General features: G+C 37.8%; 1 protein-coding gene across 5 annotated transcripts in view; it reads left to right on the top strand.

Moving 5' to 3' along the window:
- The window catches only part of LOC139746580 (mini-chromosome maintenance complex-binding protein), a 51,725-nt gene extending 34,812 nt beyond the window's left edge, over positions 1–16,913 (top strand). For all 5 annotated transcript variants that reach the window (XM_071657971.1, XM_071657973.1, XM_071657970.1 and 2 more), the window contains 11 exons: positions 1,101–1,283; positions 2,644–2,745; positions 4,473–4,615; positions 6,008–6,188; positions 7,175–7,344; positions 9,985–10,192; positions 11,143–11,316; positions 11,810–12,051; positions 13,249–13,405; positions 13,556–13,641; positions 16,270–16,913. In XM_071657971.1, coding sequence (XP_071514072.1) covers positions 1,134–1,283; positions 2,644–2,745; positions 4,473–4,615; positions 6,008–6,188; positions 7,175–7,344; positions 9,985–10,192; positions 11,143–11,316; positions 11,810–12,051; positions 13,249–13,405; positions 13,556–13,641; positions 16,270–16,378 — 1,722 coding nt within the window. In that variant the 5' untranslated portion in view covers positions 1,101–1,133 and the 3' untranslated portion in view covers positions 16,379–16,913. The remainder of the gene's footprint in view (positions 1–1,100; positions 1,284–2,643; positions 2,746–4,472; positions 4,616–6,007; positions 6,189–7,174; positions 7,345–9,984; positions 10,193–11,142; positions 11,317–11,809; positions 12,052–13,248; positions 13,406–13,555; positions 13,642–16,269) is intronic.
- The last annotated feature ends 1,698 nt before the right edge of the window (positions 16,914–18,611 follow it).

Below are 18,611 nucleotides of genomic sequence, written 5' to 3'. Positions count from 1 at the left end.
GTACCCTGCCTTTGTCTGACGTTACATATACATTGATACAAAGAAAATATTGCATTGATTGGTCTGTAGTTTTGTACACATTGTTTCACTAAATTATAGAGAATTAAAGAAGCTATTTAAGTTATTTTATATGGTGCAAATTTATTAGTGTTCTCACCATGTGTTATGGGTATTGTAGTTTGTTGTATAACTGATTATTTGGGCCCTGAAAGCAAAAGAACAGGTGGACATGCTGAAAATGAAATGACCGAGGACAGTGCATGGAATGCATTGGGTTAGTCATGTAAGGAGTGACAAACCTCTTGAAATACTGTTCAAGATGTCGTTTGAGAAAGGCAAAGTGCCATGGGAGTGGAAAAGGGCAACTATCATACCTGTTTGTTGGACATGAGACTGGAAAGAGGATTTTACTTACAGACTGGCTTTGCTGATGAGTGTGGCCTGTAAGGTACTAAAAAATGATAAGCAGGAAGCATGTGGATGACCTGCTGTGGAGAAATTTTTAGTGAGATACATGTTGCTTTTAGGGGAAACAGTATGTATGTAACAAACTTCTTAGATTTAATAGAGCTCAGGATTGGAATGATATGAAGGCTGGGTGGATCTTCTGTACAGGATCTGGACAACCAAAGAAAGTATTTGACACCACTATGTGGGAGGCTGATTGAGGAATGGGATTAAGGGGGAAAACTCCTCAATGGGTAGATTACCTTAGTGAAAGGGAACACTGGATGCACATCAGAGAAACTTTCTCAAAATAGGGAAGTGCTGCAGGGTGGTGTTCTGAGATCATTACTTTCTTTGATCTATGTTAATTATGTCCCAGAAGGTATGGACCTCTGCTTTGTTTGCAGATGATGCAAAGGGTATGAGGGAAATGAGAAGCTTGGAGGATTGCATTAACTTACAAGGGTACATTGACATCACATCCCATGTACAGTGCACTTTTCTAGTGGAGATAAAAAGAACAAATAGAAATGTGTGAGAATTTCTTATTTATATATTTTGTGTGGTACACATTCTGAGTAACACTTTACTAAACATAAAAGATTTGATAATATCTTTGGTAGTGGATGATTGTTATCTTTTCTCAATTTCAGTTGCCATGGGTGAATGAGACCCCACTCCACTACATGCGCCCTAACCAAGTGGTGCGGTTCAGGGGGATGGTGCAGGATATGTTTGACAATGAGTTCTTCATGGATACCTATGAAGTGTGTAATAAAAACACTGGGGCTACCAGGCTTCAGCCAGGACGCTACAAGGATATAGCAGAATGTGGGGTATGGATCAGGTTTATGTAGAAGTATAGTGATGAAGAAATAGTTGTAGGCATGCATGTTTGGTTTTTTAAACATGTACAACATAAATTGCATACATCCTCAACCCATGCTGTTTGTGTTAAAGAGAAACATTGGCATCCATACTTATGAAAGTGCTCCTTAGTTTTTCACTTTACACACTTCTCTCTCTCATCATCCTGAATTATGTGTGGTGTCCACTTGCTTAAAGTCCAACCTGTCACGTGACTCACTCATCCACTTGTGGCTAGTGTAAGAAATGTGTATCTTGTTGCAACAGAGTGTATTGTTATTGATAAAAGCAGTTTATGGTCTCAGTGGTATGTGTAATATAGTATTTGCTGGTAACCATGAGGAAAATGAAACATGATAAGCCCAAGTGAACTTTTATGTAATGATCACATCATATCTCCCCTTGGGCTTATCGTGGGGATGAGAGGGCCTGGGAAGTGAGTCAGTTGTTGTTGTTGGGAAAGTATGTGAAAGGAGAAAGTTGAGAGTAAATGTGAGTAAGAGCAAGGTTATTAGGTTCAATAGGGTTAAGGGACAAGTTAATTGGGGTGTAGGTTTGAATGGAGAAAAATTTGGAGGAAGTGAAGTGTTTTGGATATCTTGGAGTGGTCTTAGCAGCAAATGGGAGCATGGAAGCAGAAGTGAGTCACAGAATGGGGGAGGGGATGAAAGTTTTGGAAGCGGTGAAGAATGTGTGGAAGGAGAGAACATTATCTTGGAGAGCAAAAATGGGTATGTTTGAAGGAATAGTAGGTCCAACAATATTATATGGTTGTAAGGCACGGGCTATGGATATTGTTACATATGTAACAACAAATTTATCCCATTATTGTATATGCAAATATATAAGGATAGATATTGCAGAAACTGCTGAATATACATTAATTATCATAGAAATGGCAAGTGGTAGGAGCAATACATAGAAGTAGAAGGTAGAAACATTAGCTGGAACTATTAGGTGAAAGTAGTAGGCTGGAACATTAGTTACACACCGAAGATAATAGTGGTTGGTGGGATCATTAGGTAGGAGCCTCTGGAAATGCTGCAGAGTTGCCCTCTGCCAGTGGCCTGTTAAGGGTGAGGCATTAAAGGCTAAGAAGTGGCACTAAAGCTCACTAGTTATGGAAACTTTTGCTGTGGCCACCCCCTTGAGGGAGTTCCCAAAGGGAACAGGCACCAGAGGTATAATTGGATTAAGGATATACCAAATAGATAAAGAGAAAGAGGGAACATCTGTCACAGGGCACAAAGTATTTGATAGAAAATCCTGAAATGTGAAATAAAGGAACGATTATTGGTCATATGATATAACTTTCTTTGCTTTTTGCAGAAGGATGAGACCATTATAACCAGCTCCCCTCATTGTGAGACAGGTGATCGTCTGGTTTACTACTGTGTTCCTATTCCAGGAGAAAATGAATGGGTCAAGAAGGTATGTTTGGCAAAGTACGATGTAATGTTGAAATTTTACCATCTTGCAGGTTTTAGGATGTTAGACCCCAGTTTTCCTTCATTCATTCCCATGAAAGGTTCATGCTTGTGTGTACTAGATTTATCCCATAGTAATGGGTACAGAGTTCATTGAACCTAAAGAGCATGGAATCTTGAGGTACAAATGCTTGTTTAAGATCTTTAACTTAGTCTAGATTTGATAACTTAGCAGCAGTATATTGAACTCATATTTATCTGATTTTGTAGAGTATTTTACCAACACTGTTTGGTTTTAGACTACTTAATTGATACCGTCGCTTTTTCTAAGTCAATCTGCTCTTGAAATAGGACTTATTATTCCCATAAGCTTATCTTTGCCAGTTACAGATTGCATTAGATACAGGTTCCCAATCATGAATCAGTTTCACTGTGCAGTCATGTATTTGCTCTTAAATTTCATTCAACTTGAATTGTATCTCATTGGGGCTGCCCTGTTTTTTGCTATATTTAACCGGTCCACTTTGAGACGAGATCTTATGCTCCTTTTTTGTAACATTTGTGAAATTACTTTTATGCTAAGGCTATTCATATTGGAAAGTGTATATTTGCATCATGCTGTTACTTATGTGCTGAGCTCTGGTAGCATTTTGACACTAAAGGTTAACCGAGATTCTACAAGTAAGTCTAAGCTCCATTTTACTTTATTTGTATTAATTGCTTTAGCTTACAACCAGGCTAGGCTTTTTCTCTGGCATTTTTCATAGCATGCAACACAGCATCCACCAGACAGATATACAGATTTAAGTGATTATTAAGTGCATTATAAACCTATAAACTCCAGGTGAATTATAACAAGTTAGTCTTAATTTAGATGAAAACAAGTCTTTGTATTTTCTTTTTCCCATTTTAGAATGAAAGGAATATTTGTGAAAGTTATGGTTATGTACACAAAAGTGAGCTAGTGTAACATATGGCTGTAGTACAGTGATAAAGCAGTTGTGAAGAGGCCTCAGTGATTGGTGATGGATGGTTGGAGTCATGGTAGAGTGATGGATGAGGTTCTGATGCAAGTTCAGTAATACTTATCACTTTATGAAAGAGATATTTGTAAAAGTAATGGTTGTTTTGCTACAAGTGGTCCAGCAAAACTTGCATGTCCTTGAGGTAGCCTTAACAACATTGCCTTCAGTAATTCCCCTTTTATGCATACTGTCATACAGTGCTTTTGCCATCAGCAAGTCCTTTCACCTAGTTAACACCACTGAAAAACTCGTCTTTTATCCTGGTAGCTACATGAGGACCATGTCTTTTACTCTGTCAGTGCCTTTGTCATTATTTTCTTGAATTTGATTTCTGAATGTTGTGATTCATTTTAGTGTGCAAGATGGATATGTGAAACATTCTAGCCATTGTATAAATCATCATGTTTCTCGTAGGTTTCATTAAAGCATGCAGCCATCCTAATTAGATGGAAATGGAGTTAGTGATAGAAGAACGGATTAGTTTTCCAAAAAGGGGCTACAGCTCAGTAGGAACCAAAGGCAGTGTGTTCCATGACTTGTAAAATTCTTCTTGATTGTGGATAAGAATCTGGCATCTTATAATAAATGCTGTTCTACCATTTGTTCAGTAATTTTGAGATGAACTGCATAAAGTGATCAGCATTACAGTAATGCATAGCCCCATGTTCTTTAGTGTGTATCTGAATGTCAGTTCAATTATTTCTAGGTGTATCAAGATAAGAATCCACACGTGGGAGAGGCAAGTTCCTCTCATGATACCTCTCAAAAGAAACGCTGCATAGCTGAGGAAGATAGCAGCTATACAACTGGGAATGTATGTGATAACCAGACAGTAGAAGAGATGGTCAGGTGAGTGTGAGAATTATGATTCTACCAGAATTTTGCCAGTGAGCACCACTCCCTATGGGATATTAGGTATAATTCCAGTGTTACACTGGGTTACTTTCCATATGCCCATAAAGGCAAGATCATCCTACATAACCCATTATTCCCCACTGTCTTTTAATTATTAAGTAATGAATATATGGCTGTAACTTGGCCTTGTGAATGACCTGTTTTCAGTCTCTTGTTTCTTTGGTCTCTGATGATTGCCAAACTTTATATATGTACCAAAATCATACATGCATGAGTATGGTGTTTTGCTCATTTTATCCCAGATGAATTCAGAATTTTATATAGAATTTTTACATAACTTGTGGGTTAAAGTTTACTCATAAGAATAGTTATTTTGATGCTATAATATGGTGGAGGGAGCAGAATATGGTGTGCTGAAATGGTTTGGACATATAGAGAATGAGTAAGGAATGGGGGATATGTCAGAAGTGGAGAGAACAAGAACAGGGAGACCATATTGGAAGGATGGAGTGAAAAGTTTGCACGGGATAGAGTGAATAAGAACAATATGGTATACTGGGGTTGACAAGCTATCAGTGGACTAAACCAGGTCATGAAGCAGCTGGGGTAAATTTTACAAAGGTCTGTGGGGCCTAGTTTTGGACAGGGAGCTGCATTTTGATGCATTAGATATGACAGCTAGAAAATGGCTGTGAGCGGATGTGCCATTTCTTCATTAGTTCTTGGCGTTACCTTGTTGATGCAGGAAATGGTGATCAAGAAGAAAAGAAGAAAAATATAGGATATATGTGTCAAAGGTAGAGGGAACTGGAAGAAGCGGGAAATCAAATTGGGGGTGGAAGGATGGAGTGAAAAAGATTTTGAGTGATCTGTGATTGAACATGCAGGAGGGAGAGAGGCATACAAGGAAAGGAGTTAGTTGGAACATTGTGGTATGCCTGGGTTGTTGTGCTGTCAGTGGACTCATCCGGGGCATGTGAAATGTCTGTGGTAAACCATGGAAAGGTCTGTGGGGCCTGGATGTAGATACAGAGCTGTGGTTTCGGTGCACTACACCCGACAGCTAGATATTGAGTGTGAACGAATGTAGCCTTTTTTGTCTGTTTTCCTGATGCTACCTTGCTGATGCAGAAGGTGACGATGCTGTTTCCTGTGGGACAGGGTGGCATCGGGAATGGATGAGGACATGTATAGAACTTCACGTGTCTGGATGTGCCTGTGATTTAAGTGCATTTTTTCATTTTCTTGTTGAAGTTCAAAACTTCCAAAACGTATTTTTTTAGGTGGGATGGTTGTACTGTATAAAAGGGTCATCATAACTTCTTTCCTTTCCCATGTATGATATTTACAGTAAATTAAGTTGCATTACTGGTATTAATTTTGCAGTATGGAATCAGAATCGATGGGAGAATGTGGAGAGACAAAGCGCTCCAAGACAGATGGAGGTGATGAAATAACTCAGGAATATCAGGGAACTGGTAATGATGGAACAAGAGCTGTTGCTAGTCTTACAGTTAATCTGAACTTCCCAATTCCTGAAATGAAGGGCACACCTTGTCTACTTAAGGTTAGTGGATGAAATAGATGTTCGCATTAGGAGTTAGGTATCACTGGTTCTTTGAGCTTTAGTTAACTATCCAAGACTCACTTCTGAATAAAAGATTTGTATCCACATGTGTGTTTATTGTGGAATTGTGGAATAAAAGAAAAGTTCTAAATATTCTGCTTGAAGGTAAATAGAATTTGAATAATGAAAAGTTAGTTCTGCTTAGGAAAGGAGATAGCCTGCATGATTTAGTTGAATATACAGCAGATAAAGAGAGTTTGAAATGTTATGTATTTGTTTAATTCACTTCCAAAGTTTAATGGAAAGTAGAATTAAAAGTTTGAGAAAAACACTTATAGGGGCACTCATAAGAAAGATCATGAATCTACATGGAGCCAGCATAGCCAGAAGGCTATTCTCTTAGTTATTTCCCAAACCTCATGTGTGTTATCAAAAACTTTCTGCCAGATCAGTAATATACTTCCAGCTCTATATATCTATGTATACCTTTGTCTTTGGTTCCCTTAGGGAACTCTCTTAAGGGAATGGCCATGGCAAAAGTGTCTCCATAACTGGTGAACTCCAGTTTTGCTTCTTAGCCTTTAGTGCCTCACCCCTAACAGACCACTGGCAGAGGACAACTCGTGTTTTCAGTGGCTCCAACAGACTACTTCTACCTGATATGTCAACCTAATGTTCCAGCCTACTACTTCTACCTAATGTTTCCCTCCGAATGTTTCTACCTTTTTTAAGGTTGAATGGTTGGTGGGGCTCACATTATTAAAAATAAATGGATTGGTAGGTAGAGATGTAGAATTTTTGATATTGCAAAATCCTTTCTCAAGTTAAGATGTTACAGTAAAAGATTAAACAGTTTTAAAGCGAATTTAGTGTTAATGAACTGAGGGAATTCTTTTCTCCTTAATATGATGGATTTAGTCAATAACCATGACTGATAGATAAGACTACACCATGTATTATAGAACTTTTTCTTTTGTCATTTCCAGATATACGATGACCTGAACTTTTCCTTAAATGAAATTATTGAAGTGGTTGGTATACTGTCTGTTGATCCTACATTGTCATCAAGAGGTATCGATCATGAGGAGGGGGATTCGTTAGCAATGGATTTGGAGGAAGAAGCTGCACATAATCTCCCACCTTCTCTTGTACCAAGGTTAGGTGCTAGCCTTTGAATCTGTCATATAAATCTTTGTTTTATTGATTTGTTGTAAACAGGCATGATTGCAGGGTTTCATATTCATGTAGTGTTTTCCTGACTGCCATTTTACATATCACTCTCTTGTACAATCATTTTGTATTAGACAATTTACCTCCCTTTCCTTTCTTCTGTCACCAACCATTGATTTACATTTGTTTGCCATGGTATGCGGAGAACTTATTTTATGTGTCAGAACTGCCAAATTAAAGTGACCAGTCTCTATGGCTAGGATTTTAATCTGCAATACATATTCATGATATGAAAGATGTTTAATTGGTTTTGATCATTGATTAAATGCTGCCCTCACTTTGTTAAACTTTTTTTTTTTTACATTGTAAGATTTCCTGAATTTTGACCAAAATTTTTTCCCATGTGATGTTATTTTTTTCTATAGTATTCAATATACTATACAGAGGATTTATCACACACTGCTTGAAAATGGCTTCACCATGAGCAAAAAAGAATCAACTCAGGTGAGGTTGTATTAATACTGGACTTTTCATTCCAAAGGAGTCCATAATTTCCCTGCATCTGCTGGGAATGCATCTTTGAAATTTCAGGAGTCCCATCAAAGGGGCCTCAAGGGTTGTAGTATTAATAATCATACCCACTTTCGCAGAGAACAATTCATCCTCCACTGTTTCTGCATACCCAAATGCCTTTCTCTGTTTTAGAAATTCTTGACTGCATTTAATAACTCTTCAGTTACCCATATATTCAAAATACCCTCCCCAAGAATTCTCTCTTAAACGTTTTCATATACTTTCCTTTGATTCATAAGTGCCATACAGTTCTTGCTCTCTCAAAGTATTTTTTTCACAAATTCCTCAAAGCAAATACCTGGTTAGCACATTCTCCACTAATCCTGAGGCCACACTGCTCCTCCCTAGTCAGATATTCTGTGCTTGTCACCCCCCATTTAGTTACTTCTCTCCTGTACACATTACCTGGTACATATTTTCAGAGTAGATTTATGTCTTGAGATTTGAGCATGCCTTTCTCTATTGTTAGAAATTCTTACTGCATTTAGTAACTCTTCACTTATCCATATATTCAAAATACCCTCCACAAGAATTCTCTAAACCTTTTCAAATACTGTCCCTTGATTCATAAGTGCCATACAGCTCTTGCTTTCTGAAAGTATTTTTTTCACAAATTTCTCAAAGCAGATACGTATTTCGCTTATTCTCTGTTACTCCTGAGGCCATGCTGCCCCTCCCTATTCAGGTATTCTGTGCATGTCACTACTCTCTCTCTCCTTTTCACATTACCAAGTACGTATTTTCAGTAGATTTATGTGTCTGAGATTTGAGCATTTAGTTTTATCTCCATTGTCATTGTATGAGTGCATCATATATGTATTCTGCCGTTCCTCAGGGACCTCACCTTGGACCATACGATCATTGAATGGTCCAAGCTAGTTAACATTCCTTTCTCCCCTTTCTTAAGAGACTCACGTGCAATTCCATCCCCTCGTTAAACTCTGCCAAATAACTTGTGCAAGGGTTTCACTACCTCCTGTCTTTTCACCAAACTTTCAACAACTCTCTCACTCCACTTGCAATTTCGGCCTGATTGCACCATATCTGCTACTCAGTCTATCTCTTTATGAATCTATCTTTATATCTTTCTATCCACCCTATCATCTAAGACATTCAGCAGCCCTTCATAGTGCCTTTTCCAACTCTTTTTTTACTTTTTCTTTGACCGTTACCACTTCCCCATCTGATTCTTTCACTGTTGCTCCAGTTTGTTCTTTTCGTATCCTCACACTATTCACATCCTTCCAAAACATTTATGATTTATGTAGTTTCTGTCAAGTATTGTTCAAATCCAGGATTAGTAATATGGTGACAGATATATACACCCTCTGTCCAACTTAATTAAATGCTTCTCTGTTTAAGTTGATACAAGATGCTATATTTCATGTGGAGAGTAATGAGATGGAGAGAGAGAGGATGGAGCGAAAAAGATTTGAGCGGTTGGGGCCTGAACATGCAGGTGGGTGAAAGGCGTGCAAGGAATAGAGTGAATTGGAACGATGTGGTATACCGGGGTCGACGTGCTGTCATTGGATTGAAACAGGGCATGTGAAGCATCTAGGGTAAACCATGGAAAGTTTGTGGGACCTGGATGTGGAAAGGGAGCTGTGGTTTCGGTGCATTATACATGACAACTAGAGACTGAGTGTGAACAAATGCGGCCTTTGTTGTCTTTTCCTAGCGCTACCTCATGCGCGTGCCGGGGGAGGGGTTGTCATTTCATGTGTGGCAGGGTTGCAACGGGAATGAATAAAGGCAGCAAGTATGAATTATGTACATGTGTATATATTTATATGTCTGTGTGTGTATATATATGTATACGTTGAAATGTATAGGTATGTATATGTGCGTGTGTGGACGTGTATGTATATACATGTGTATGTGGGTGGGTTGGGCCATTCTTTCGTCTGTTTCCTTGTGCTACCTCGCTAAGGCGGGAGACAGCGACAAAGCATAATGAATGAATAAATGAATACTTTTAAATGATGACAAGGGCAGCATTTATCAAAAGTGATTGTGCAAGTATATCTGAATGTTGATTTTTTATTTGCAGATTGCATGTTCTTACAGCCCAGAAAGTGTCTCACACAAATCCACTTCTTCCAACTGATTTAAGTTGTAGTAAGGAACTTTCAGTAATACAGAACATGCGAGAAACTCGAGAAATGCTCTGTCAGGTGTTGCAAGAAGCTTTTCTTGGAGATGCACTTGCTGCTGAGCTAATGATCTGCCATCTTGTGTCTTCTGTGTATCTGAGAAAGGTGAGGTATTATGAAGATTTTTTTCAGTTAAGACAACATTAGAGACATTGGGAAGGCACTGATTTTGCATACTTAAGTGTATGTTGTTAGGTTCTGAGGGAAAGTGTTATTTTAGTAATTTTTTTTTTGTTAGGGTTAGAGCTGAATCTTATATGTGTATAGTTCTTTCATATATTCTTTGTCTCTCTCTCAGTGCAGTGGTTTTAAGGGCAAAGAAATTAATAGCAAAGCAAATGTTGTATAAGCAATCAGAGAGATTTTTTTATGTTTGTTCACTGCTTCCTGCTTTAGCATGGTAGTGCCATGAATGGATGAAAACAAGAGTTATTTGCTTTAAATGGATGAAAACAAAGAACTTGGAACACATGACCAAAGGTAATGATACCAGTGAAAGTAAGCATGGATTTGTATCAGGTGAAAGTACACAAATTCGGTTATTAGGTCACTACAACAAAATATATGAATCTTTTGCAAGAAATAAGGAAGGATGTTTTTTCTCTTAACTTGCCAAAGCAGTTGATAAAGTAGATATAAAATTTTATAAGAGAAAGCACTGAAAAAAAGACAAAAGGCAAACTGAGATAAGAGATCAAGGTTTTTTTAACAAACACAAAATTCAGGGTAGTGGTAAGCAGAACTATACCTGATGGAGATGTATTATTAGGTTTGCTACATGGGGATGTATTAACTATAATCATCTTTGTCCCCGGGGATACAGGAGAAAGAATACTGCTCACATATTCCCTGTGTGTCATAGATATTCAAAACCTGTTTTGTAATTGATGTTATATTGATCTACACATTTGTTAGAAATCTTCATTTCCTGAGACATTAAGTTTAAACTGAGGAAGTTGGAAATCATTTTTTTAATGCTATGTTGTTGGGCTTCATAGTTTTGTTAGAGGCCAGACCAACAGACTGATATTTTTTTTTTATCTGGGGCTTCACAGGATGTAATTGCTCTTGGAAAGTACAGCATGAATATCTCTGGTGTGAGTAAGTCTTTACAAGAGCAGCAGTACACATTTCTGCTGTACAAGCTGATCAGCAGCTTGGTCACCCAGTCACACTTCTTCTCCATGACTCTAAGTAATATGAACACCACTAATTTCATCCCAAAAAAGGTGAGTTATTCTTAAAAAATGAGATAAGTTCATCTCTTTGATCACAGTGTTCTTCACAGAACAAAACAAAGAAAGTCTTACATATTATGGGTAAAGGCATGAGGAGAAGTGGCAGAATGTGAAAAGGTAGACTAATGTAGTGGGTAAATTTTTGAAGAATAGTTACATTTTTAGGCAATGATGCCAAGGAAATTATTGTCAATCATGTGTGCTGGAGACATTTTTTTGTGTTAGTTTGAGGGTTTAAACTGGGAATTTACTCTTACCATTTGAATCAGATTGGGATCATATTACCAGGTGCACACTAGAGTTGCCCTATACTAGTGACATGCCAAGGATGAGGTACTAAAGGTTAAGAAGTGGTTAATTGTCTGCTTGTCCATCACTTTTTCCTGAAGAAGCAAAGACTTGTTAAAGAGTTTACTCAAGTAGTTGGCTGTTGAACAAGTTTGTTATCAAATATTTGTATATAATTTTTTCTTTGCCCCAGTAGGACTATCAAGCAAACCGATTGATAAGTGGATTGCTTCAATTAAGCCAACACACACACCTTGTTCTTGATGAGACAGCCCTCACTGCTGGTCAGCTTGATACCAAAGGAGTCCAGAATCTTACCGCTCTAGGAAACATTATCAATTGGCAGAAAGCTGACTATGAATTTCAGTATCATCAAATTGAACAGCAAACTAACATTCCAGTTCTCATTCTTTCGGAAGGGAGGGCCATGATCAGTAGGTAATGATTATCCTCTGATGATTCATGTTTGCATGCCATACTTTACTTGATAGAAATGTTTAATTGCCTCTGATTACCATTTTCGTTTGTTTAGCTGTACATCATTCACTGTTCCTAGACTTAAAGTGAGGTGATTATGTATATTTAATATCCTTAGGATATTGGTTGGCAAAGCTTTAAAAGAGTATTAGAGGGAGCAGTAGTAGGAATGGATTACATTGAATTATTTTGAGAAAAATAGGACAAAAAGAATAACAAGTAAGAATGGGAGGAAAGGACATTATGAAAAAAAAAATAGAGAGGTAAGGAGAGTGATTGAGGGATATAGAAAAGTTGAACAGTGAGCACGTTATTAGAGAGAGACTGTGGGGCTAGCCAGAGAGAGTAGGGTATTAGAAAGAGAGCAAAGGGGCTAGAGAGTAGGAAGAAAGAAATGACTAGGAATAGATGAGCAGAGAGATGATTAAGATAAATGGAAAGGTGAGAGGAAAAGACAGAGAAAGGATTGTAAGATGTGTGAAAGTAGAGTGTAAAGGGAAGAAAAAAAAAATCTTTTCAAGATGTTCATTTTGCAGTTTAATGAAAATGACATCAGATTTGAGAAAAATAATTAGAATTATGTGAAAAAGAGGAATCTAAATGGTGTTCCTGTTATGAATTATATCAGGAATAGTTTGAGGAAATACTTGCTAGATTAATTAAAAAGTAGGTTGTGCTTGAATGGGTGATACTAAACTCTGATTTTTATCATATTTGAAATTAGAAATAGGTAGCTGAGGGTGTTTGAATCTGAAGTAATAATGGAGCATTTCAAAAGATTATGGAGGGATAAGTTCATAATTGAGGTTTGGGGTGATAAGAAAGGAAATTTAGGATGCAAGTGGTTTAGCTAGACATTAGGAGGGAGCATATCATTTTACTGAAGCAGAGTCATTTTCCACATACCACTTGCAGAAAGTTGAGGTTAAGAGATTTTATTAAACAAAATGAGTTTGTGCAATGCAGATGCAGATCTGTATGAAAATCCAGAGACAGTCTGAAGGTAATATCTAATGAATATATTAAAGGGACTGGCAGTCTTTGATTGTAATAAAAGCTGATGTATGTTAGTGGAAAGGATCACCTTATTTTTTTAATAATATTTACTGCTTTCTGTGTGCCATTCGATAAGGTTTTAGATGAATTGAAATCTTTCAGTGATGCTGAAGTAAGACTTGACCCCAAACATTCTGATGTACCTGCAGCATTCAGAAATATCAGGTCCAAGTTAACCCCAGATATGCAGCAAAGGATCCGTTTGTACCTCACCATTGCTCGGCTGATAGACTACAATCTCTCAGATGAGATGCAAAAGGTTAACTCAAGAATAATTTTTGAATATTTCTATATTGTATGAAAAGATTTTCCATACTGCTTGAGCCACCATGAGAATGAAACTTTTATGTAGTGTATACGAAACTGATTATAGTGATGAGCTGTCGATACTCACACTTTGTATTTTCAGATGGTGCAGGATGACTTTGTTCACAGCCGAAGGGATAAAAATGGCATTACAGCAAATGATCTTCACAAGCTCTTGGTTCTTGCAAGGTACCTTATCTGGTTATAAGTATTTAACAGTTGCAGAACTTTTTGTTTTATAGCTATTTCATTCTTTTACCTTTTTTTTTTTTTTTATAACATATTTGCCATTTCCAACATTAGCAAGGTTGCATTCAAGGACAGATTACAGAGCTTTATTGGGAAAACTCTTCATTATTATTTTTTTTTTTATATATATACTTTATCGCTGTCTCCTGCGTTAGCGAGGTAGCACAAGGAGACAGACGAAAGAATGGCCCAACTCACCCACATACACATGTATATACATACATGTCCACACACACACATATACATACCTATACATGAATGTATACATATATATATATATATATACATACACAGACATATACATATATACACATATACATAATTCATACTTGCCGCCACACATGAATGACAACCCCCTCCCCCCGCATGCGTGTGAGGTAGCGCGAGGAAAAGACAACAAAGGCCAGATTTGTTCTTACTCAGTCTCTAGCTGTCATGTATAATGCATCAAAACCACAGCTCCCTTTCCACATCCAGGCCCCACAAAACTTTCCATGGTTTATCCCAGACGCTTCACATGCCCTGGTTCAATCCATTGACATCACGTCGACCCCGGTATACAACGTCTTTCCAATTCACTCTATTCTTTGTACGCCTTTCACCCTCCTGCATGTTCAGGCCCTGATTGCTCAAAATCTTTTTCACTCCATCCTTCCATCTCCAATTTGGTCTCCCACTTTTCCTCGTTCCCTCCACCTCTGACACATATATCCTCTTCGTCAATCTTTTCTCACTCATTCTCTCCATGTGACCAAACCGTTTCGATACACCCTCCTCTGCTCTCTCAGTCACACTCTTTTTATTACCACACATCTCTCTTACCCATTCATTACTCACTTGATCAAACCACCTCACACTACATATTGTCCTCAAACATCTCTTTTCCAACGCATCCACCCTCCTCTGCACAACCCTATCTATAACCCACGCCTTGCAACCATATAACACTGTTAGAACCACTATTCCTTCAAACATGCCCATTTTTGCTTTCTGAGATAATGTTCTCGCCTTCCACACATTCTTCAGCGCTCCCAGAACCTTCGCCCCCTCCCCCACCCTGTGACTCGCTTCCGCTTCCATGGTTCCATCTGCTGTCAAATCCACTCCTTGATATCTAAAATACTTCACTTCCTCCAGTTTTTCTCCATTCAAACTTACCTCCCTATTGACTCTTATTGCTCTTATTCACATTTACTCTCAGCTTTCTTCTTTCACACACTTTATCAAGCTCAGTCACCAGCTTCTGCAGTTTCTCACCCGAATCAGCTACCAGTGCTGTATCATCAGTGAACAACAACTGACTCACTTCCCAAGCCCTCTCATCCACAACAGACTGCATACTTGCCCCTTTCCAAAACTCTTGCATTCACCTCCTTAACAACCCCATACATAAACAAATTAAACAACCATGGAGACATCACGAACCCCTGCCGCAAACCGACATTCACTGGGAACCAATCACTTTCCTCCCTTCCTACTCATACACATGCCTTACATCCTCGATAAACACTTTTCAATGCTTCTAGCAACTTCTAGCCTACCACACCATGTACTCTTAATATCTTCCACAGAGCATCTCTTATCAACTCTATCATATGCCTTCTCCAGATCCATAAATGCTACATACAAATCCATTTGTTTTTCTAAGTATTTCTCAGGTACATTCCATGCATCCTCTACCACTTCTGAAACCATATTGCTCTTCCTCAATCTGATGATCTGTACATGCCTTGACCCTCTTGATCAATACCCACCCATATAATTTTCCAGGAATACTTAACAAACTTATACCTCTGTAAGTTCAACACTCACCTTTATCCCCTTTGCCTTTGTACAATGGCACTATGCATGCATTCCGCCAATCCTCAGACACTTCACCATGAGCCATACATACATTGAATATCCTCACCAACCAGTCAACAACACAGTCACCCCCTTTTTAATAAATTCCACTACAATACCATCCAAACCTGCCATCTTGCCAGCTTTCATCTTCCGCAAAGCTTTCATTACCTTTACCACTCTCCCTGACCCTCTCACTTCGCACACCAACTCGACCAAAACACTCTATACCTGCCACTCTATCATGTAACACATTCAACAGACCTTCAAAATGCTCACTCCATCTCCTCCTCACATCACCACTACTTGTTATTACCTCCCCATTAGCTTCCTTCACTGATGTTCCCATTTGTTCTCTTGTGTTACGCGCTTAATTTACCTCCTTCCAAAACATATTTTTATTCGCCCTAAAATTTGATGGTACTCTCCCACCCCAACTCTCATTTGCCCTCTTTTTCACCTCTTGCACCTTTCTCTTGACCTCTTGCCTCTTTCTTTTATATATCTCCCAGTCATTTGCACTATTTCCATGCAAAAATCGTCCAAACGCCTCTCTTTTCTTTCACTACTAATTCTCTCTCTCTCTCTCTCTCTCTCTCTCTCTCTCTCTCTCTCTCTCTCTCTCTCTCTCTCTCTCTTTTATATCCATTCTGTTCTACAACATAATTTCTCATGTACTCCTTCTTTCCTGTTGGTGTTAATGTTATTTTATTTTTATTTTTCCAGATTGGTGGCTGTGAGTTGTGGAGAGACATCTCTAACCTGTGATGTCTGGAAAAGTGCAAAAGTTTTAGAAAATGAAAGAAACTTGCGCCTTAACATTGGTCCCCACTGATTTGGTATCTGTATATTTTAAGTTGTATATTGCTGCATTATCTTTCAAAATGATTCATGCATGCTTTTTAAGTCACAGTTCTTGATCCTGAAATTAGAATCTGATAGTGAGGATAAAGAAGATGGAAAGCAGAAAAGTAAAGTTTTCTGTAGAAAGGGAAAAATATGGAGCTCTTGTCAGTGGTAATTGAAAGCAAATTAACATTTTGATAGTGATAAAGATGGTTAATATCAGAAGTTTAGAATCTGATTAATTTGATGGTTTGGTTAGTGTAAATGTACATACTTTATTATTTAAGAAATTCATAAGTTTGGTTAGATTATATGTACATACTGTATTATTCAAGAAATACATAAATTACATTTCTTCATAGTGAATGCAGGTAGTATTGGTAATATACATCCCTTGTCATTGGTTTCCTACTGCTTATACATTTTCACTGTGGCATTTTCCTCCATTCATTATCAGAGTGGTCCACCATTCTCTCTAACTTTTCTCTGATTCATCTTAAAGTACAGTACATGTATACAGCATCTGTGGCAGTTTCATTATCTTTTAATCACAAATGAATACTTGCAGTACACTACTATCATCTGAACCCACTTTCATCTCGATAAAGTAGTGTTTCAGAATCAGCATACCTGTTTCAAGAACGCCTGAAAAGTGAAAACAGTCCATTTTTCAGACTTCAGGATATAACCTGAGGTCTTTTGATCCCTTACTTAAAGTTAATACAATTGCTTAGTCAGTTATAGGAAATCAGCATTCACTGCTTAACATTTGCATAACCTTCAGCTAAGGGATCATAAGATTATGATAAACATCTTGAAGAAAAAATTAAGAACCTGGGTGACATGGCATTTTTTCAAGAGTGCAATGTAAGGTTCAGCTGCTTGAGCTAACAAAGGAAAATCTGAATATTTGCTTGCTAGGTTCTGGCAATATACTGTGAGGGATATCTGGATCAGTTGATTTAATCAGATTTAGTTTTTTGAGATGTTTAAATATTTCTTGGCGCTTTGTATATTTTTCATGTTTGATTTATAATTTTCGTTACTCTTTGCCCTCAAATATGTTTTGTGTCTGGTGAATTAGATGAATAAGTTGTAGTAAAAACTAGAAATGCTTGTTTAGAAGGTAAGCCATTTCTTTACTGTCACAAATTAAGGTACTATTTTCATTTGATAGTAGGACAGTAGTATCCTTCATTTTTTCTTGCTTTCAACAATTTGAAGAATTGTTGCCACTTGATTTTGATGCTAGAAAGGCCTTTACTTTATGTCTTAGACATTAATATCTTTAGTCAGATTGCCAGAAAAACTTTTGGACTGTAGAATTTTAAGATTTATGAAAGGTTTTACTTCAACTGCACTTGTGAAACGAGTCTCCACAAGATGACTGAAGAAGATTACCCCAATAAGGGCCCAGTAGATGAATATGAAAACCAAATCCAGTTCAAGGGCTTCTTTTAGGGATTCCTGAAAGAGACAAGGTGTCACTAGTCTTACTCTTATCTTGAAAAAAAAAAAAGGCTAGAGATTTCCGTAATATAAGGCTTATGTCATGAATAAATAATCAAATTCTTCAAGGAATCATGGAAGTTTACTAGACAAGTGGTAATCTTGATCAGAGGGATGACTGTAACAATACTGTCATATTCTCATCTATAGATATTGCACAACGTATACCAACAGTAAGGTCCGGTCTTTCAGATTAGGGAACAAGTCCAAGTTTAAGGAGACTGGGTGACCAAAGTGTAATTATAGTACAACACACTTTTATGTTGTCCAGTCCATACGGAAGGAAATGTGAGGGAAAACTGAAAACATATGACTTATGGCCTATGCATGATCAAGAGAATTCTGAACTGCTAATTGGATCAGTCCTCTAGACAGAGTAGTTCAGTGATGTCATCATTGGTACTCTTATTGGTCAAAGCAAGTCTGAAACAAGCAAGCTGCCACTACCACAGGTTAGTGGTAAGCAACAGGTAGGGAATGCTTGCACTACCCTATTAGTCAAAAGAGTTGTCAGAAGGTTCTGTCCCCCCCAAAAAAAAAAAAATCATGGGGCAACCTGCCAGAGGAGAAAACAAAATAGGAAAATTGGGTAATGTAATGAAGGATGTGCACAATATCTTGTATATCACTAATGTAGGGTGACATGTAGAATCAACTGAGAACACTTTAAAAAAGCAACTCATTGGGAAAGAACTTCTGAATGGGATTCCAAG

The sequence above is a fragment of the Panulirus ornatus genome, chromosome 65, assembly GCF_036320965.1.
Source record: "Panulirus ornatus isolate Po-2019 chromosome 65, ASM3632096v1, whole genome shotgun sequence".
In the NCBI taxonomy this organism is placed as follows: domain Eukaryota; kingdom Metazoa; phylum Arthropoda; class Malacostraca; order Decapoda; family Palinuridae; genus Panulirus; species Panulirus ornatus.
This window is presented reverse-complemented; position numbering and strand designations above follow the sequence as displayed.